An 18,411-nucleotide genomic window follows, 5' to 3' on the forward strand; every position below is an offset into this window, starting at 1 on the left:
AAAAAAGTTACATTGCATTCCTTTATGTATCATATGTTCTCTGAAGATTAGTATGAAAAACACTAAATATTTCCAGCTTTACTTGACAGGTACATGCTGATGCTGAAGAAAGGCTGTCAAGACTGTGTATGCACAATTCAGACATGCACTGCAAGACAAATGAAGTTCATGAACTGCTGTCCATAAGGGGAGCTGCTTGTCCACTGAACTACATCTTTCTGTTGTTTTCAATTTAAAGTTATGAAAAGAGTATGTATGGCTCTTAGCTTTCAAAAGCATTACACGGCCAAAACCTCTTGGAACCACTGGAACACTCTGGACACAAACTGGAATTGTTTCATGTGACTTTAACAGTCTCACTGTGCTGAGCCCTCAGTGTGCACACACTCCACCCTGACTCCTCTTCAATCTGACTTCTGTAACATACACCTCTTCTTTTTCCTTCTGAAATCTGTGGTTTTCTTAGCCTCCTTGACTCCTTCCTCCCTCATTAACTGTTTCTCTAATAATTTAGTGGTAACACTCCAATTCCCCACTTGCTAGGAAATCTGTCAGGAGGCTTTTCCTTTGCTTGAAAATCTATCTTGCCCCTGGCTTGGCACATTTAATCCAAACTGCCTGGTGCTCTTTTTGCCATTATCAAGCAATCAACTGAATCAACTTTTGCCAAAATTGAGCATCAAACTTCTTTCCCAGGGGACCTTATGCTTTTTTTCTCATTCTATGTAATATATTTCAGCTGTTAATTGAATGCAATATAATTAATAGCAAAATAGATAACTATCACTTAAAAAAACCCCAAAAAAACCACCAAAAACCCCAACTAAATTAAAAAAAACCAAAAACCCAAGCACCTTTTCAACACTTTCATCAGCAAACAGAAGTCAGCATCTAGTGCATTCAGACTATTTGCCTCAGGCAAGCAAGACCTCTGCATGGTATGTCATCATTATTTTGTGCTTTAAAAACCATCAGTGGGGCATGCATCCTTAAAATAGCATAGAATATTGTTACCTGGAGATTACCTTCTGCCTCAGTCTGAAAATGTGTTAGGACCACTTGTGCATGAAGCAAAAAAAATAAATCAGGTTGGATGCAACTTTCTCTACACATGAAATAAACAAATACTTTTTTTTTCAATAGCACAAGATGCCAATAAAAAGTTCCCATTTGCTTAGCATTATGACTTTGAACGTCTCCATAAATAATGTTGCCACTACTTTACATTCCAAACTGCATTTATGCCAATAACCTAGTAACAGAGTTTGTGACAGCCAAAACAATCTTATATCATGTGTAGTGAAAAAATGAAGCATTTTCTGAGTTAACTGCCAGTGGTATTTCAACAAAGGAATTCACAATAGCAGTTAAAATGTTAAAAAAAAAAAAAAAAAACAAACCAAAAAAATCCAAAACACCGCAACAAAACTGAAGTTTATCAGTTATACAACATCACGGTTAAGCTCCTATCAGTTGTACAACACCATGGTTAAGTTCCATTACCTTTTCAGTTAATATTTCAGCTCCTACACCCTGGTAAGCAGCAGGTCTAGGCTAGGACACTGACGTTTTTGGCTCCACAGGGGGATTTCCACAACACATGGACTGGGAAGCAGAACATAGACACGTGCTCTGTTCTAAAGGTATCTGGGGCATTACATTACTGCCATGCTCTGAGTCCATACCCCTTCGTGGTGCTGTGCACATCAAGTGCCTCAATTTGCCCAGGAAAAAGACTTGCCAACAGCCACACAGACAGAATGAAGAACCCAGCCTGGGCCTCTCATGTGAGCAGCCAGCACTTGAACCATGGAATGCTGGGAGAGCACATCAAGTTCAACAACTGAACTCATCTAACTTAGCATCCCACTTTCAAAAGATATAAAAAATGAAAATATATGATAAAAAATGTAATTACAGGTTAATTTTGCTCTTTCCCATTGGCTGTAGGCATTGAAATCTGGTATTTTGGAAGATTGTTAGGAAACTAAAAATACTTGTATATTAAAAAAAAGTATGAAGATGGGGATTTTAAAAGAGACTCTTTTAGTGATATCTCTCCCATAAGATACTGTAAGAATGTTCTCACAAAAAAGTCTTTGCTAGAGGCAATTTCTCCTCCCTCTTATTCTTCAACTAGCCTCTCAAAAAATTCTTTCAAGTAATTAACACAATTAAAGGCACAATGATGAAAGCTAACTTAAAAAAAAAAAAAAAAAAAAAAAAAAAAAGGGAAAAAAAAGTTTAATGGCTGAACTCTTTACCCTATTTTATTTTGTGAATGTATCTTTATTGTAACTTAAGACACTACAAAATAAATTGCTGCTTGGCTACAACAATCACACATGGGAAAACACAATTTAGGTTTGTTATTCCCTCTTTTACATAAATCAGTCCCGGGCTCAGTTTAAACACGTGCCAAATATGACCTAAATGTATCACATCTTCAACAAGTAATCATATGCGAGAAGAGGAAAATAAGCATTGGTTCAATCCCCGCAGCCCACAAGCCAACGATTAGGTTACCTTCTTGAAACTGTATCTAGCAATATACATACATGAGAAACAGTTTAAGCAAAGGGAATACCTACTGAGATCAGGATATGAAATTAACACCAATAAACCTGGCTCTGTATTTTGTATATTTTCTACAAAATTTCACACATCCACTTATCAGTGCCTCATTTGGTTTTACATTAAATTTCTGTGGTCCTCAACAACTTCAGAAAGCAATGATATTTTAAACGGGTTCTAATCATTCTCTTCCATAGCAGACCGGAAAATATGTTTCTGGTGATATCTTCTAACTCTCCAAGTTGATCCCTGAAATGCTGGACACAAACCAGAAATCAAGAGCAAAACAGCAGACTTGTTCAACAGAGCAGCATATAACAGCCTATTAGAGAATTATGCAGCAAATATTATCCCTCTCCACTGCTAACATAGTAAAAGCTCCCCAGGGAGCAGCTTAACTCACCTGTAACTTAATTTAAAATTTAAAGATTTAAAGCCTAAAGTAATTAATTAAAATAATTTAGATCTCTTGTGAAAGAATAATTCATCATTCACAGGGGAAGAATTTAAAATCAACCAATTATGAAGTTTTTGAGGTAATCTAATGCAAAATTCAATTTTTAAATAAAATTACATCAGGTATGGAAACACAATAGGCTACCCACGCCATAACAAGCCTGCAGGCTTCTGCTTTTTGTGTCTCAGTAGCAAAAATAAATAAATATTCAACATTCTGTGAATTCATACAAATCATAAAAGGGAAATTTAAATCTAAAAGAGATCTAGCTCACTCTTTCTTTAACTCTGTCTACAGCTAGGCTAGCTCTGAGATGTTTATTTAGGACACAAGTTAGGAAAGGGGTTTCCATTCTTCATATGGAAGTGTAAAAAATATCTCCAAATTACTCATAAGAAAGTTATGACTAAACCTGTATAAGGTTTGAGTATCTCCTGTCTTTAACAATGCACATTTGACATTCTAGAACAGATAAAACTTGCATAACATCACTCCCTGAAATGGAGTTATTTTCGGTTGTTTGGGGTTTTTTAAACCATACAGCTACACTCCCCCAAATACTTTCAGCACCTTCACAGGTTTCACATTTACATTACACTCCATAGCATGCCAACACTATTCAATGTAGATTTAAAGTACTAATTTGTCTTCAAACTTCTTCAACGTATTTTCTTGTTTCCCTAATGCTTACATTTATAAGGGATTATATTTGTTTCCAGAGTGAACATATGGGGAGTAAAGGCACTATGCAACATCAGAGACCTTTGCTTTTGAATGCCTTTGGTTAAAAAAAAAAAAGACTGAAAATTGTTTCATGAGGATTAGTGACAGTAGTTGGTATGCATTTCAGTCATTCATGAGCTTAAACAGATTTTCTTCATAATGTCAGGACAATGGTTCTTCCTCTCAGTAACACTCACTGTTATGGTTCCTTGTCTACCCCTCCTTTTACTGTAGCCATCAAAAGTCAGGACAAAGGCTTAAATGGCAGATTTCCTAAGGCAAACCAGTGTGTATATGCTTCCCAAACTGCTCAGTAAGACTTGTTTACACAGAGCTCCATCATATGAGAACACGAAAACAGCTTTCAATATTTAATACCTACATGCACATCAAGGTAATCCAAAGCACTGGTACCACCCAAGGACAATATATTAATCCAGACTTGATATTTCTAGGAAGTAAATCACCTAGTAATTACAACAGAAGAAGGAAAGAGAGGGAACAATTATCCTAGTTGCAATGCATATTTACATCTTAGCAGCTAACTGAAAAAGTTTTTTTCTGAATTTATTATTAGGAAGATGGTATATATGAAAGATCACTGGGGACTGAGGATAAGACCTGTGAAAATTAGAAATCAAAGCCCTCAAATGAAAACATATTCAAAGGAGCTAACTTCAGAACATCTGTGCAGGCAGAGCAAGACAGGCCATCCCATTTCTGCGTCCATGCTTTGAATCTGACACAGAACTCTGCTGCTAACCACTTGCATTCAGAGTTATGGACATACACTGTGACTGTGAGCTGCTTCCTTAAGAGAATAAGCCTGGCTCAATCCCAAAGGGCAGCTCCTCCAGGCTTGGATCACCATGCACATGCAAGGAAGCAGAGAGCTAAGGGATGCACATACTCCCACTGTAAATCTCACTGTTCCTCTAGCAAGCAGCAGAACATTGGGCTGCAGGATGGTATCCACCAACAGTGCCATGTTTGCAGTAATTAGGAAAAAAATCCAACCTCTTGAGGTTTCGTTCATGATTTTCGGCTACTAAAATTTTATCATTCCCTGAGAAGCCCTGGTAAAAGACTTGGAGAGATTCAAGGGAACTCTTGTCTTAAAAGTAGAAAAGCAATCAAGAAGGTGAATTTTCAGTTGGTGTTTTATTTGAAAATAAATTCAAACCAGGAAAAATTAACTTCAGCCCTCTCAAACTGTAACAGGAATGAGGATGACAAAAAAAAAGTATAACTTCATACATTTCCTCAAACACTTTGTGTTAGGACAAACTCCAGCCCTGTTCCACCACAAAAATCCACAGGCAGAAATGTGATCCCAAGTGATTCACAAACAAACAAATAAGGCCATGTTTCTGTTGCTATAACATAACACACTACTATTTTTTCCCTCTGATGTAATTTTTATAACATTATTTTGGAATCTGACTATTTTAAAACTTGGTTGCTACGACACGTTATAGTCATTACATGGATTCATTTCCTACATTCCAACTGGCAAGGCTACTTGCTTCAGTTTTATGAAGTTATATCATGGACAAAAGACACATAAAATATACTGTAAATTCTAATAGTAGAAACTCCTTTAATGCCTTCCATTCCTAGAATAAATGTGAATTGGAAGGACAGCTTTCCCCCACAATTACCCTAAAGGTCTCCATACTTCCAGCTTTCTCAAGTTTTCTGAGCCTTATTTCTGAAAATGGTCTTTTCACATTATCACTCCTACTGAGAGATGACATCTGATTTCTTTCAGAGCCTGTCAATGATTCTCATACTATCTAAATTTACTAATAATCAGAAAGTGACAAGTTCTTACAGTGGACAGTAAAACGTTGAATATAAATCCTCCACGGTATTTCTGGTTTAACAACTGGGGATGAAGAACAGATAATGAATTGACCTCTGGGCCCATTAATGCTCCAGCTTCACTTCCATGAGGCAACATGGTTTGGGGAAGACTTATTTTTCCTGTAGATTTATTTTTAATTACTGAAACAGTAATACGAGACAGATCACATTCAGAAGCCAACTTCTAGAGAAAACCAAATATAAACTTCATAATGTACCATTAACACCACCAAAATCCTTTTAAAATATGCACACAGTATACTTTCATCTTCACAAACCACATTGAACAGAAAGCATTTGGGAATCAGAGACTGGAAGAGCACTGGGGGTAAAAACTTTACCCTTTTATAACAAGCATGAACATAAGATCCACTGATATATCAAAGAAACCTTTAGTTTCTAGCTTATGAAAATACATTAATTTCAACAATAGAAAAACACAGTGGTTCTGCCATATTCAATCTCAAAGTTCAACAGTAATTTAACATGAAAACAATGGATCTTTGGGGAAAAAAAATCCACCCACTAACTGTGTATGCTAGCACAGTCATTTTTCAAATGTGCAAAAGAGGTGACTTTTCCACTTGTGGCTTTGCTTATGTATTTGGCCTAACAATTTTCATTTAGCTCTTAACAAGTTGAACTTTCTGTTACGTCTGATTAACAGCAATCTTACCAAATCAGCTAATTATGGTGCTTCTACTACTGGTTAATCATTCATATGACAACCAGCCACAAAGAGTGTTGGCATGGACCATTTACCCTCAAATTGCCTTAATCTGGACTATGCATTTGCAAGATGGGTCTACACAAGCACAGTCCTACTTTATGACTGAAACACAGAATCTTTCTTTCTATATTTTTTTTAATGTGTAATAGGTAAGCTATTTCCAGGAGCAATGACAACATATAGATGTATTGACCCTTTGATAATGATTATTTCATGGATAGTGCTGAGCAGGCAGTTAATGAAAAAGATAGCTGTCATGCAATTAACTTTGCACCATGAGTGTGAAGATCTATAAAAGAAATAATGGGAGCTGTAAGGAAGAATGATTTTTTTTTTAAAGAGTTCAGATTCCATAACACTATTTAATTGTACATGTTTAGGGGCAGCTATCAAGTCAATCAACTCACGTTTATAGTACCATTTAACCAAAAATAATAAAAAATAAATTTCCAATTGATCTTAAAGGAATCTACTTCTAAAGGCAGTACCTTTGGAAACAAATTGGAGACAAAGACTAAAGGATTTGCCTGTCCATATTTTTAACTAGAAAAATAAACCTGGATCAAGGGTGCCAAGGTGTATGACTTCCTTCCCAAGCTGGGAAAAAGGAGGGGAACAAAAACTAGATGTAAAAAAAAATATAAACTTCCATTTTATTAAGAAACAGAGGATTACCTTTAGAACTTTCTTTACTTTTCCCCAAAATGGAAGAGCTGCTGTAGAATAGAACCAGCTACTGCTCTTTTGAAGAAAGGAATTGGGGAAACAAGAAAGAAAATGAGAACAACCATCACTTGTAATTTATGTGGATAAGAAATGAGAAAGATGAATGCAAAAGCTGGAGCTCCTGATGTTTCTTTAGGAATAGCTGAGGATAGAAGAAAAGATGACTATGGCTCACCTGAAGAACCACCAGCAGGCTGAAAAGGTCCTAGAGTTTCTTAGTAAAATAAAGTATTGAGGCAAATTTCTAAGCCTTATCTATCATTATAAGTAAAATCTAGGTAGTTCACAGCATGTGTTTGATAAAAGCTCATATATATAATGAGTCTCAACAGTTTTCCTATATGATCAGTTTTTCTTTCCTTAAATGAAATTCTTTCATACAGCAATGGAGAAGGAAAAAAAAAAATCAAGCTAAAGTGATCGTCAATGTCAATGTTAGACAACTGGCAGGGACAATTCAAGGGCAGGAAAGCAGCTGCCACAGATTTTAAACTTATTTTTTGTAATAGATCTGATTTTTAAATTCACAGTGTTCCTTTATAGTTTGTCAGGTTTGTCTCTAGCAGGAGTTCCTTTAGGGCAAGCACTGCAGACAGTCTGCCTACCCTGAGGGAAACTAAGACACTCAGATGTGGGGTAAAGGAAAGATATTAATAATTTAAGACAGTGGTCTGCCACCCCTAGGACAAAGCAATAGTGTAAGTATGGAAACATCTAACTCCCAAGCTTACATTTGTCCTCCCTGAACTTGTATTTTCCTCAATAGATTTACAAAGTGCTGCAGAGGATACAGTGTTACCCATGTTTTTTGGAGGAGCCCTGAAAATGCTCATGGTTAATGATACCTTCTGCCATTGCCAGGACCTCCAAAGCAAGGGGAGAAATCTACTTGGAGGCTGCATCAACAAAACAGGCAGCACAGCAGGGAAGAACACTATTTTTAAGCTAGGAAACACAGATCTCAGAGAGAGAAAAAGCCCTTATTCCTGTAAGGTAAGGAGGTTAACTTACCATTGCCAAATAGAAGATTCACTGAGTGAAAACCACTCCAGTAACCCAAATATTAGTTTTGATTACTCTTTGACATTGGTTCTCATTTTCATTTTATAGAAAGGCATATTTGGCAACTCCCTTCAGTGTTACGGAAGGAATTATTTTGAAACTATTTCCACTTACTCAGTACTCTTTTCCTGCACTGAGCAAACATTGACCTAACAGTCACTCACCAGTACATTAAACTTGGTATTCAATATTCACATGCATTATAAATCAATTGTACTTTGAAAGCAGGAAAGAACAGAAGTGAACTTTAAAAATTACCTCCATTTTAGGCTACTGCACGCCCAAAGTGAAGCAAAGTTTTCTCTAGGTGTGGCATATTACATCATTTAAAGATTGACAGGCACTTGGATCTGGCCATTGTATATCCAGTTTCTTTGTAATACGCTTGAGAACTCAAGCTTAAGCACTTCTACAGTCTTTCATTTAATCAGACTGAATACTGGAAATTCTGCTGAAACCTTCAGACTCCCTATTCAAAATACCAGAAATTATCAATATCACAACACCATCTTAGTTTTCACTGTAAATAATTCCATAAGAAAATCCCAAACAGAATCACCACCTACTGAGTATACTTTGTTTACAAAGACCACCCTACATGTTAAAATAATACATTCTTCACGAGCACAGAAACCTGAATTCAACTTAGATATTTAAATGAGAATCACTGCAAAACAACCAGTTATTCAAGTGCAAGAGAATTTAAATAGCAGCCTAGCTTTTGCACCTTCATACTGCAGATTTCCTATTCAATCCTACTTTGCTTATGGTGGCAAAATATTCAGCAAAACTAAGTGTTGTAATGTACAATTAAACATCCTTCACATAAATTTTTCTACATAATACTATGAATGAATGACAAGACAAGACAAGACCTCAACACTGCTACAGCTGAAACCCCATGATCCTGACAATGGCTACCCTGACTTCTTGAGCTAGGATTTACTAATACAATAGGTGTGTACATGTGGATAGGTAGATAAACAGACACACATGACTGGCTAATATGTTTTACCTTCCAGAATGAGATTATCACTGCCAAACCCAACAAAGTGCAATGTTAAAAAAAAAAAAAAAAAAAAAAAAAGAAACAAGTTAAGATCCCTTAAACATGAACTGTGAACCTGAAGCCCAAGTGCCCAAGTGTACAAATATTGATGCAACTCTCATCTATGGACAACTCTTCAAAAGACCAGCAACAACTGATAGATATGAGCATTTAAGTATATGAGTTAGTGGAGAAAATTAATAACATGCACTACTGAAAGCAATGCAGGATGAGAAATGAAACACAGAATTTGGAAGACAATAAACAGCATATATCTATTCCTCCCATTCTATCTGATTATGGCATAAAGGAAGAGTGGGACCTACAGAAATAGATTCTCTCTTCCTCTTAACTGTACGAGACAGTATTATGTGATGGCTGACTGAGAACCATACTGAAGGCCACAGGAACAAAGAATAATATGGAAGTAATCAGAAGGAAGTTTCAGTCCATATATGAACCTACAGTGGTTTAAATTCTTTCATGTCTTTTTACCTTTCAAGGTTAACTTTACCACAATATCTCTTTGCAAGTTCATTCAGCCAAAATACACAATAAACTGGTTTTGTTGTCTAAGAAAGGTTTATTTGATAGTGAGAATGGTAACAGAAAACCCTAGGGAGTACCAACATTTCTAAGTTACATAACATGATGAATGTTTTCAAGTCTATCACAACTGACTGAGAGATACTCACAAAACCTAACTTAGCTAAGAGGGGACAGTATTCCTTGAAAGACAAAGATTTTGTGATGGGGTAAGTCAAACCAAGAATTTAACTCTGGTGCTTCAATCAGCTGGAGCTCTCCTGAAAAAACCTCTGTTTCCATCCGCTATATAAGATGCTTGGGGAAACAGTCTTCCTGGACAAAGCCAGACTTCCTATAACCACCAGTACATTTTGCAAATAGTATCAAACACATCAAGCAGGAAAAATATTCCTGTATTTCTAACACCACTACTAATACTTTCTGCAGAAGTGTCCTGAATGCCAGCTGCGGTGGTCACTGCTTCCAGAAAGTCAAACAGATTCCTGCAGTGAACAGAGGAAACAACACTGCTGCCATATCATAGCTAACTTCACAGGCATTCTGACCACAATTATAAAAATCACATCTCTCTACTGCAAAATTATTTTTTTATGAAGTGCTATAGCAGGCTAAAAATAGAATAAAATTTAGTGAAAGCCAATGTGTTTTAACTTCTAATCTGGCAATTGCAGGAGAAGGACTTTATGACCCCACGCTCATAATAGATTAAGCAACTCAGTAAAACTTAAAAGATTGTAGTAGAAGCTCAACTTTGGCCAGACCTTCTGCTTATCACTTTGAGGGTCCAGCTGCCTGCTGTTTTCAGAGAAAGGTACCTCATTAGCCACTGTCAAGTAAATGGACACTATCATTTTTCTGGCTCAGAAAATAAAAATTAATTAACATTTGAAACAAGTTGCTAAAAAGCTACCCATAGTCACTCACAGCACCTTCAATTATAAAAAAGGACAATTTTAAGGTCACATTCTGTTAAGACAAAATATAAATTGGCAATAACAATTCCATAAACAACAGGCTGGAACAAATGTGTCTGTCTACCCTAGAAATTGGTCACCTGCATGGGAAGGCAGACGCATGCCACACCTGGAGTTACAAGATGTGTTGCCGAACTAAGCTATCTCAAGCTGATAAAAAACCAGAACTATCAGGAAGTCAATGTTATCAGACATTTTAAACAAAGAGCATGTCATCTTGAAAGTGCTCTGGATCACATTCTTGGGCTTTAAAATGTTTAGAGATCCACACCGAACAGGCTGCAACAGAACAAAACCTGGTCTAGCCAGTCTTTTTATTTCTGTAATAATCCAGGAAAACTGTAACCATGTCTACTTAAGCATTTATCACCAACAAACAATTCTGACAGAACTAAAATATAATCATTCCTCCTGCAGGCTAACGAGAGAATGGCTGGAGCTAAATGGTATCCCATAATAATTTTACGTGTATGAAGTGTTCCATTTCATTTAGTGATATTATAAAAGTGATGCATTGGCCATAACATTTACTGTTTACAATCTGCAGCAAGCTATACCCTTCTCAAGGGAGATTAAGTAATCAAGAAAATGTTATTCACACTATGTGTTTGAGAAAAATAGATCACTGTGCCAATTACAGACTCTTTCCTATACTAAGAAGGGTGTATGCTAGCCTAGAAAGGAGACGGGAAAGAGAAAACACAGGAGATTTGTTTGCTTCTCAACAGAAAAGGAGGTCATTCAATCATGCATTAAAAAAGTTTTGTTTTACTCCAGCAAAGCCTGAAGAAAAAAGCCCCAAGAAATGCTAGTTTTGTGTAGCTGCTGAAGACACTTCATTAAAGCAAATCTTAAACTCTGAAAAACCATACGGTGACTCACAGGACTACAAACAGAAAGATCCAGAAGGAGTCAGATTGCAATTTTGTTTCCAGAGTATCATTAGAAGCAAATATTTTTTTTTAATGATAGCATTTCTTTAAAGTATTCTTTGTTAATATTGCTTATACACCATTTTCCACTGAAAGATCACAGTGATCGATATAGGCTGCAATGAATGAAGTACAACATCTCCAGAAAACAGATGCTATATTATTCATTTCACAGATAAATAAATGCAAGTATGAAAAATTAAGTGACTTGCTCTAGTCAGAGAGCCAAAAGCACAGCTGTGAATCTAATCCAGATACCTCAGCTTCCAATGATCCATTAACCACTAGACATTAGCCTTTCTAAAACGAAGTGCAACCTTTTCCTTACATTATACCCTCCTTCTAACAAGTCTGGCAAAGCTAGCACAGGGGCTGCTCATTTCACATGGCTGACTTTTAAGAAACCAAAACCTTAGAAATTAAACAAAAATTAATAAAATATAAACTCAGCTTTACAGCACGGATTACAGAACTCCCAAATCCATCACTGTAGAGCTCAGTTACCGTCTCTGCCCTCCCAAGAGGAGGATCAGCAATAGCTCCCAGATTTAAAGCTGCTGGCCAGGCACAAGCTTGGTAGGAGGTATCAGGGTCACACATCATCCCAGAAGAACACCTGCTGCAGTCCTGATACACAGCAGGCACTTACACCCAGGAGCTGCCAGTGCTGAATCCAAACAAAAGGAAGAAATGGATGGGATCATCAGAGAAACATATTCTGGCCCAACAGCTGTTTCTCCACATGTCCTGCCTCACATGCACTGATACCTTTCAGCTGCCTTCTCCAAGGCTCTCGCCACAGGCATTGCATTGCAACAGCCTAGTGAGCCAAAGCTTGGCAAAATGTTATAAACACTCATCAACACTCTGGTTACACTAAAGGCTTTCAGTGTGTGGCAATTATGTCCTATGCTGTCTCAGCTCAGAACTCATTCCATGCAGACAAGCATGATTCTCTTCCCTTGGTAGAGAACCCTCTGCTTTAAGAAACCCCTAATGGTCTCAGAAAGACTTCAAAAGCTGGCAAAGCCTTTAGGCAGGAAGAAAGGGCAGACACAAAACCATTGATGACAAAATGCCACCAGTCAATAAAAGTTAAAGAAAACTGTTTAGACCTGACAGCAAGCAATCAATTTGATTGGCACCATTTATAACCTCAAAAATAAATGAGTAGAAACTTGAGAAACAGCACATGCATCTAATCAATTTTATAGCACATTTTTTTCAGTAGTTTCCACAAGTACAAAAACCTCCTTAAATGTTGGAGTACTTCTCACATATATATAGCATTTACTCACTCAGAGTCTCAAAGATTAGAGCTCCAGAACACATCAATCATTTAAGTATTAAAAAGAAAAATCACCAAATAAAATGCTTTAGATAGCCATGCTTTAAAACATTTGTCTGAACATGCAACAGGAAGCCTTTGTTACTTTTTAAGAATGAGTAATGAGACAGATTCAAAAGTATTAGAAAAAAATCCTAGTATTGAAAAATCAGGACCTGTTTCCTAAATTGCTATGATAAGTCAGGGCATAGATCTCAGACTCAAAACCAAAATCACTCACATTTACATTGAAATATACAATACTTAAATTTCAGGAATAAATTATCAAGATTATTGAGAAAGAACATGGTCAAATTTCACCTTATTGCAATAGCACACCATGAAACAAGGTGAGTGAGGTACAATTTGTGCATTACTGCAGGTGCACTAAAACCTGTCAGCAGGATATTAACTCTTCTTATAACACAAAGGTCAAGGTCATTGGAAATCCACCTGCAATAAAGCCCTTGGAAATACCAGTGAAACCAAGTAGGAGGATCCAAAGTAAGGGCACAGGGTTTGAGTTTTATGTGAGTAAATACTTTTTCTTTCCAGCACAACACATCAGTTTAGTAGTGTACTCTGAAACATATATGAATTTTAAAAATGAATGTATTTAATCCTGCTAGGCCTGGGCATGACTATACTGGTGTTCTACAAGCCACAGGCTTACAGAACTAAGCCTGAAGCAGCCCACTTAAAATAATAAAAAAACCCCAACAAACCCTTACATCACAGCTCCACCACAAAACTTCCAACCATGCCCCAAAATACCGCATTTAAATTTAATTCACAAACAAACCAGCAACTACCACACAGGCACTCTAAAGTTCCACTTCAGCACTACAGGTGTCTGTGACACTTCTGTGACTGCAGTGCAAACTTAATGAGCCCAAACACATTGTGCTTCGCTCCTCCTACTCCCTCCATTCCACCAACTAACCTTACAAAGACAAAACATCCCTTCTCTTTATCATAATATCACAACCTTCAGTTACAAAAAGTTCAACAAAATTCCCTCCACCAATAAGTCAGGTAATTTTCCCATTTTGGTAACAATGTCATTTGTTTCTTCCAGAAAAGTCTACTTAAGGCTAATGTCTAAATCCTCCTTCCTGAAAATCATGTTTCTTTAAAAAAGCTGTTTGTCCCCTGTACTCATTTTGTTCACTCAAGACAGCCAGATTTAGAGATAGAGAGCTTGAAAAACAAATCTTGTTTTTGTATCGTTACAACACTGTAGATTTGCCAAGGACCACTAAAGAGCTACAATTTCCGTTCCTTAAAAGAAAAGCTGAACATCCACTTTAAACAAATGCTCATTTTTGTCTAACACCTGTTAAAAAATACTGTGCATACCAAACTTAGATTCTATTAATGTTGCTATAGCTGCACTTAGAGGAAACACAGATGTATCAAAAGAAAACCACCAAAAGTCCCAAAACCAAACAAAAAACACAACCAAAACGCTCAAATCCACAACCAAAAGTCTTCGGAAAATTGCACTTTTATTTTTTCCTTCATTATGGTAAACGTCTAGAGTTTTATTGTATAAAACAAACAAACAAACAAAAAAAAAAACCTACTGCAAATCTGTTCTTGTTTTACAGTCAAAGAAAACCCTGCTTAACAATCCCAATTTCTGCTTATTGGCAGGAATGCAAGACTTCCATTAGTTTGCCTTAAGAATGAAAGAGTGGATAAACAGCTTAGCAACCCTAAAATTCTCAACAACACACAAAATCTCGCAGCTCCCAGCTGGATATCCCAAACCACTTGGTAACAAAACACAGTTCCGAGTAGTGTCATTTCGAGCTTTTAAACTGAGTAGTCTCTCTGCTTTTTGCCTTGTTTTCCTTGCAATATAGCTCTTAATTATAAAAGAACGCGTAACTGTTAGCGAGTCAGCCGCACTTTTCAGTGGATTTTTTTTTTTTTTTCCCCCCGCACAGCACGGGGGAAGCGCCGCACGTGGCGTCACACGGAAGCAACTTCCGAACGCCAGCGGATAACCGCAGGGAAGAACAACCTGTCGCGGCAAGGAAACGAGGATCCCGGAGCGGAGGCGAAAGCTCCCGCCCCCGGGGCAGCCCCACTCCGGCACGAAGCCCAGACCTTCCCAGGGGCTGTGCCAAGGCTCCCGAGGCTGCCGCAGCCCCGCCGCGCCCCCGCTTACCGGGCGGTGTCGAGCAGCGGGTGCTTGGTGCCCACCAGCTTGCGGACCTGCATGGCGATGTTGCTGAGCTCGTCGCTCAGCAGGCACCGCAGGCTCATGAAGGACGTCGGGTACCCCACGATCTTCTCGGCCTCCGACACCACCTGGCTCCAGGGCGGGCCGCCCGAGGAGAGCCACCGGAGCCCGCCGGCGCCGCGGAGCCCGCGCCGCAGCAGGGCGCCCCACATGCCGCCTCCCCGGGGACGCTCCGCTTTCCCGCTACAAGCCCCGGCGGGGCCCCACGCGCCGAGCGGTCGCGGCCGAGTCCCGCTGCCGAAGGAGCGCCCCGGCTGTGCCCCGGCCTGCCCTGCCCGTGCCCCACGTCCCCCCCGGCGGCGGCGGCCGGAGCGGGCTCATTGTGCCCTGGGGGCGGCCATGTTGGGCGCCGCAAAGCGCGGCGCGCCGTAAAGCGAGGCGGCGGTGCGGCCGGGTGTCCCGGTGCCCGCGGGCAGCGAGCGGTGCCCCGGCCTCCGCCCTCAGACCGCCCGGGCCAGGGGCAGCGCGCCGCTTCTCTTCGCCGCTCTGTGCCGGTCGCCTCCCTTCCCGCTGGAGCAGGAACGCTCCCCGCGCCTGCTCCGGGCTCCCCGCCGGCTGGAGGTGCCCCACAGTGCACCCAGATATGTTCTGCCTGCGGCCGGGGTCGCTACATGAAGCAGCAGGGAACATGGGTCAGGATGTCACCTGAAGTGTTCGGCCTGATGTGTTTAGCTACACAGCCATGATTTCCGCATTTTTTTTCGCTGTTAGGGTGGTCAGGCATTGGAATAGGTTGCCCAGGGAGAACCACCAACCATGGACGTGTTCGGGAGGCATTTAAATCTGGGGCTGGTGATGTGGTTGAGTGGCGGCAGTGCTGGTCTGACGCTCGGACGGACGGCTGATGTTCTGATCTTGACTGTGTCTTCCAGTCGTGATGATCCTGTACTTCTATAATTGCAGTGTACGGACATTCTTTTTTGCCTCTCCCCGGAGTTGTCTGGGGCATGGCATCAACAGCCCTTCTTTATTGTGTGCTCTGCCTTACACTGTAGCTGTGTTGTATGGTGCTGTGCTGTGAGCCAGCGGAGGGGCTTATGAGCAGCCTCCTTGTGAGCTGAGGAGGTACTTAAAACCAAACAGTGAGCATCAAAAGGGACAGCTGGTTTTGAAGTGGCCAAATAAAGACTTCAGGGTCATGCAATTCTACAGTGTGGTCCACTGTATATCATGTAGTCTTCCCTTAATTCTGAGCACAGTCATCACTGATGCCTCTTTGTAGGTACTGCCCCCAAAACTTTTGTGAATTCAGAGAATAGATATTCTATTTCAGAGAACGGACTTAACAGAGGAGAAAAAAATCACTGGCCATCTTCAGAAATTTGATTTAAGTGACTTCCTCACACCCACAGATACTTCAGAGAGAATATGGTCTGTACTGTCTTTATAATCATTGACATCCATTCCTTCTTTATCTTCAAGGCTTTGTTTCAATAAGTCAGGCAAAGTTCTGATGAGAAAAATGTCCTATTGACTACATTCATGTTGAAAATGAGGGTGTTACATTTCTTATCTTTGGAAATACAGGATGCCAATAACTTTATTTTGTTTGCATTATTTAAAGAGAGTTACCTTGAAGAATACTACTGTAAAAGAAGATGCAAATAAAAAACAATCCCATCACAAAGAAAGATGTCCAGGAAAGCACAATATAACTCTTGCAGTTGCAAGGGAGAAGATGCTGAAAAGGAGCACCCTTACCTGTTTTTCAGTAAAAAACACAAGATGTTTGTTGTTTTCATACCTGAGACAACTCCAAAACTCTAAAAGGTACTATTCCAAGGAAGGGCTTTGACTGTGGAGTCAGCAACACCTTGACATGCCAGTGGCATCTCCTAAGTGACCTCTCCCAATGGAGAGGGGAAAAAGAATAGAGAAACCTGTGAAAACTGGAAAGGTAACCTAATAGTTAAGTTTCTGGTGTCAAATCTTTGCTTTCTGTGCTGCCTGTCTCTGAGAGAATAAAGCTTTGCTTTGAAGGAGCTGCCACTGAGGCAGTTTAGTTAGCTGGTGTCACAGAACAAACTGTTGCTAAATAGGGAGTTTCAGCTCATAAATACAGTTTAGAAATGACAGAATGCAGTGGCATGTTTCTATGCAGAAGGCCTAAGTTAATGAAAATTGCCGGAGGGATGCACTTAAGAGGAGCTACCAAGGCACCTCATCCTGTAACGGTGACAAGTTCCTTGATTCATTTCCTGAGCCATATCCATTCTTGCACTTAATGTGGTTAGTGTTCTGTGAAAAACTCAACATGATTATACAATTAAAGCCTGCTTAAAATAATACATATAAACTGGGAAGAATTAGGGTTCTATGGGCAGTAAACGTACCATCTCCTAATGCAAGAGACTAGCTTTTTAAAATTGTTGTTCTTTATGTTATTCTAAAAATCTGAATGCCTCTGCACTCTTTATGTAGAATTCTTCTAAGTCCAAATGGTTTAGAGCTAGGGCAAGACCCTTGATATTGACAAGACTGCACACTATCACCAGGGCTTCCTCAGGATTCACCATCAGTAGGTTGATATTCTTTAAAAGCAGCAATTGCTCGAGGAATAAAGCAAATATTTTGTCAGTAATTTTCTGTCTTTTTTTAAAAATATTATTTCCTGACCACAGAGACTCTCTGAGAAGATTGTACTGTAATACCTAAGGACTTGCTGTCTCCCAGCCCAATGCCTTCATCCCTTTTCCTTCTCTCAGCAACATAAGAGTCCTACTTCACTAGTTAATTTTTGACTCCTAGTCCAAGTTCATAGTTTCTTTCTCCCCATCTCCTCACTTCTTTGCTTCAGTCCCACACACCATCCCTACAGGCTACTGTTGTTTCAATCTTGTCACAGCCTTCTCGTTTCACCCTCAATAATTGTCTTGTCTGCATAGTATGCATCCTAATCACAGGCTTTTCTTATCATACATGTTTATGGGTGGGATTCTCCAAATCCTTGGCAAATCCTTTGCCAAATTTCAGGTTTAGAGCATGGAGAGTTTATCAGTCATGCAACCCAATGATATTTTTTTAACACAAGGAGAATGTATTTTTTTGCTAACCTAATTTTTCAAATGAAGTGAACTATTTTAAAAATCAGCTTCAGGCTGGCACACCAATCACAGGAAAAAATCATTACAAATTAGCTAATATTTGACAGTTACAGGCACCAAAACCCAGGGTTCTATAATAGGCAATGAT

The 18,411-nt window shown here is 39.2% G+C and overlaps 1 protein-coding gene across 1 annotated transcript in view; it reads right to left on the bottom strand.

The window, feature by feature from the left end:
- The window catches only part of PDSS2 (decaprenyl diphosphate synthase subunit 2), a 110,697-nt gene extending 95,137 nt beyond the window's left edge, over positions 1-15,560 (bottom strand). Inside the window, exon 1 of the mRNA XM_056488000.1 lies at positions 15,145-15,560. Within this exon, the coding sequence (XP_056343975.1) occupies positions 15,145-15,371 (227 nt within the window). The 5' untranslated portion in view covers positions 15,372-15,560. The remainder of the gene's footprint in view (positions 1-15,144) is intronic.
- Between the last annotated feature and the right edge of the window lie 2,851 nt (positions 15,561-18,411).

Source organism: Oenanthe melanoleuca, chromosome 3, assembly GCF_029582105.1.
Source record: "Oenanthe melanoleuca isolate GR-GAL-2019-014 chromosome 3, OMel1.0, whole genome shotgun sequence".
NCBI lineage: Eukaryota > Metazoa > Chordata > Aves > Passeriformes > Muscicapidae > Oenanthe > Oenanthe melanoleuca.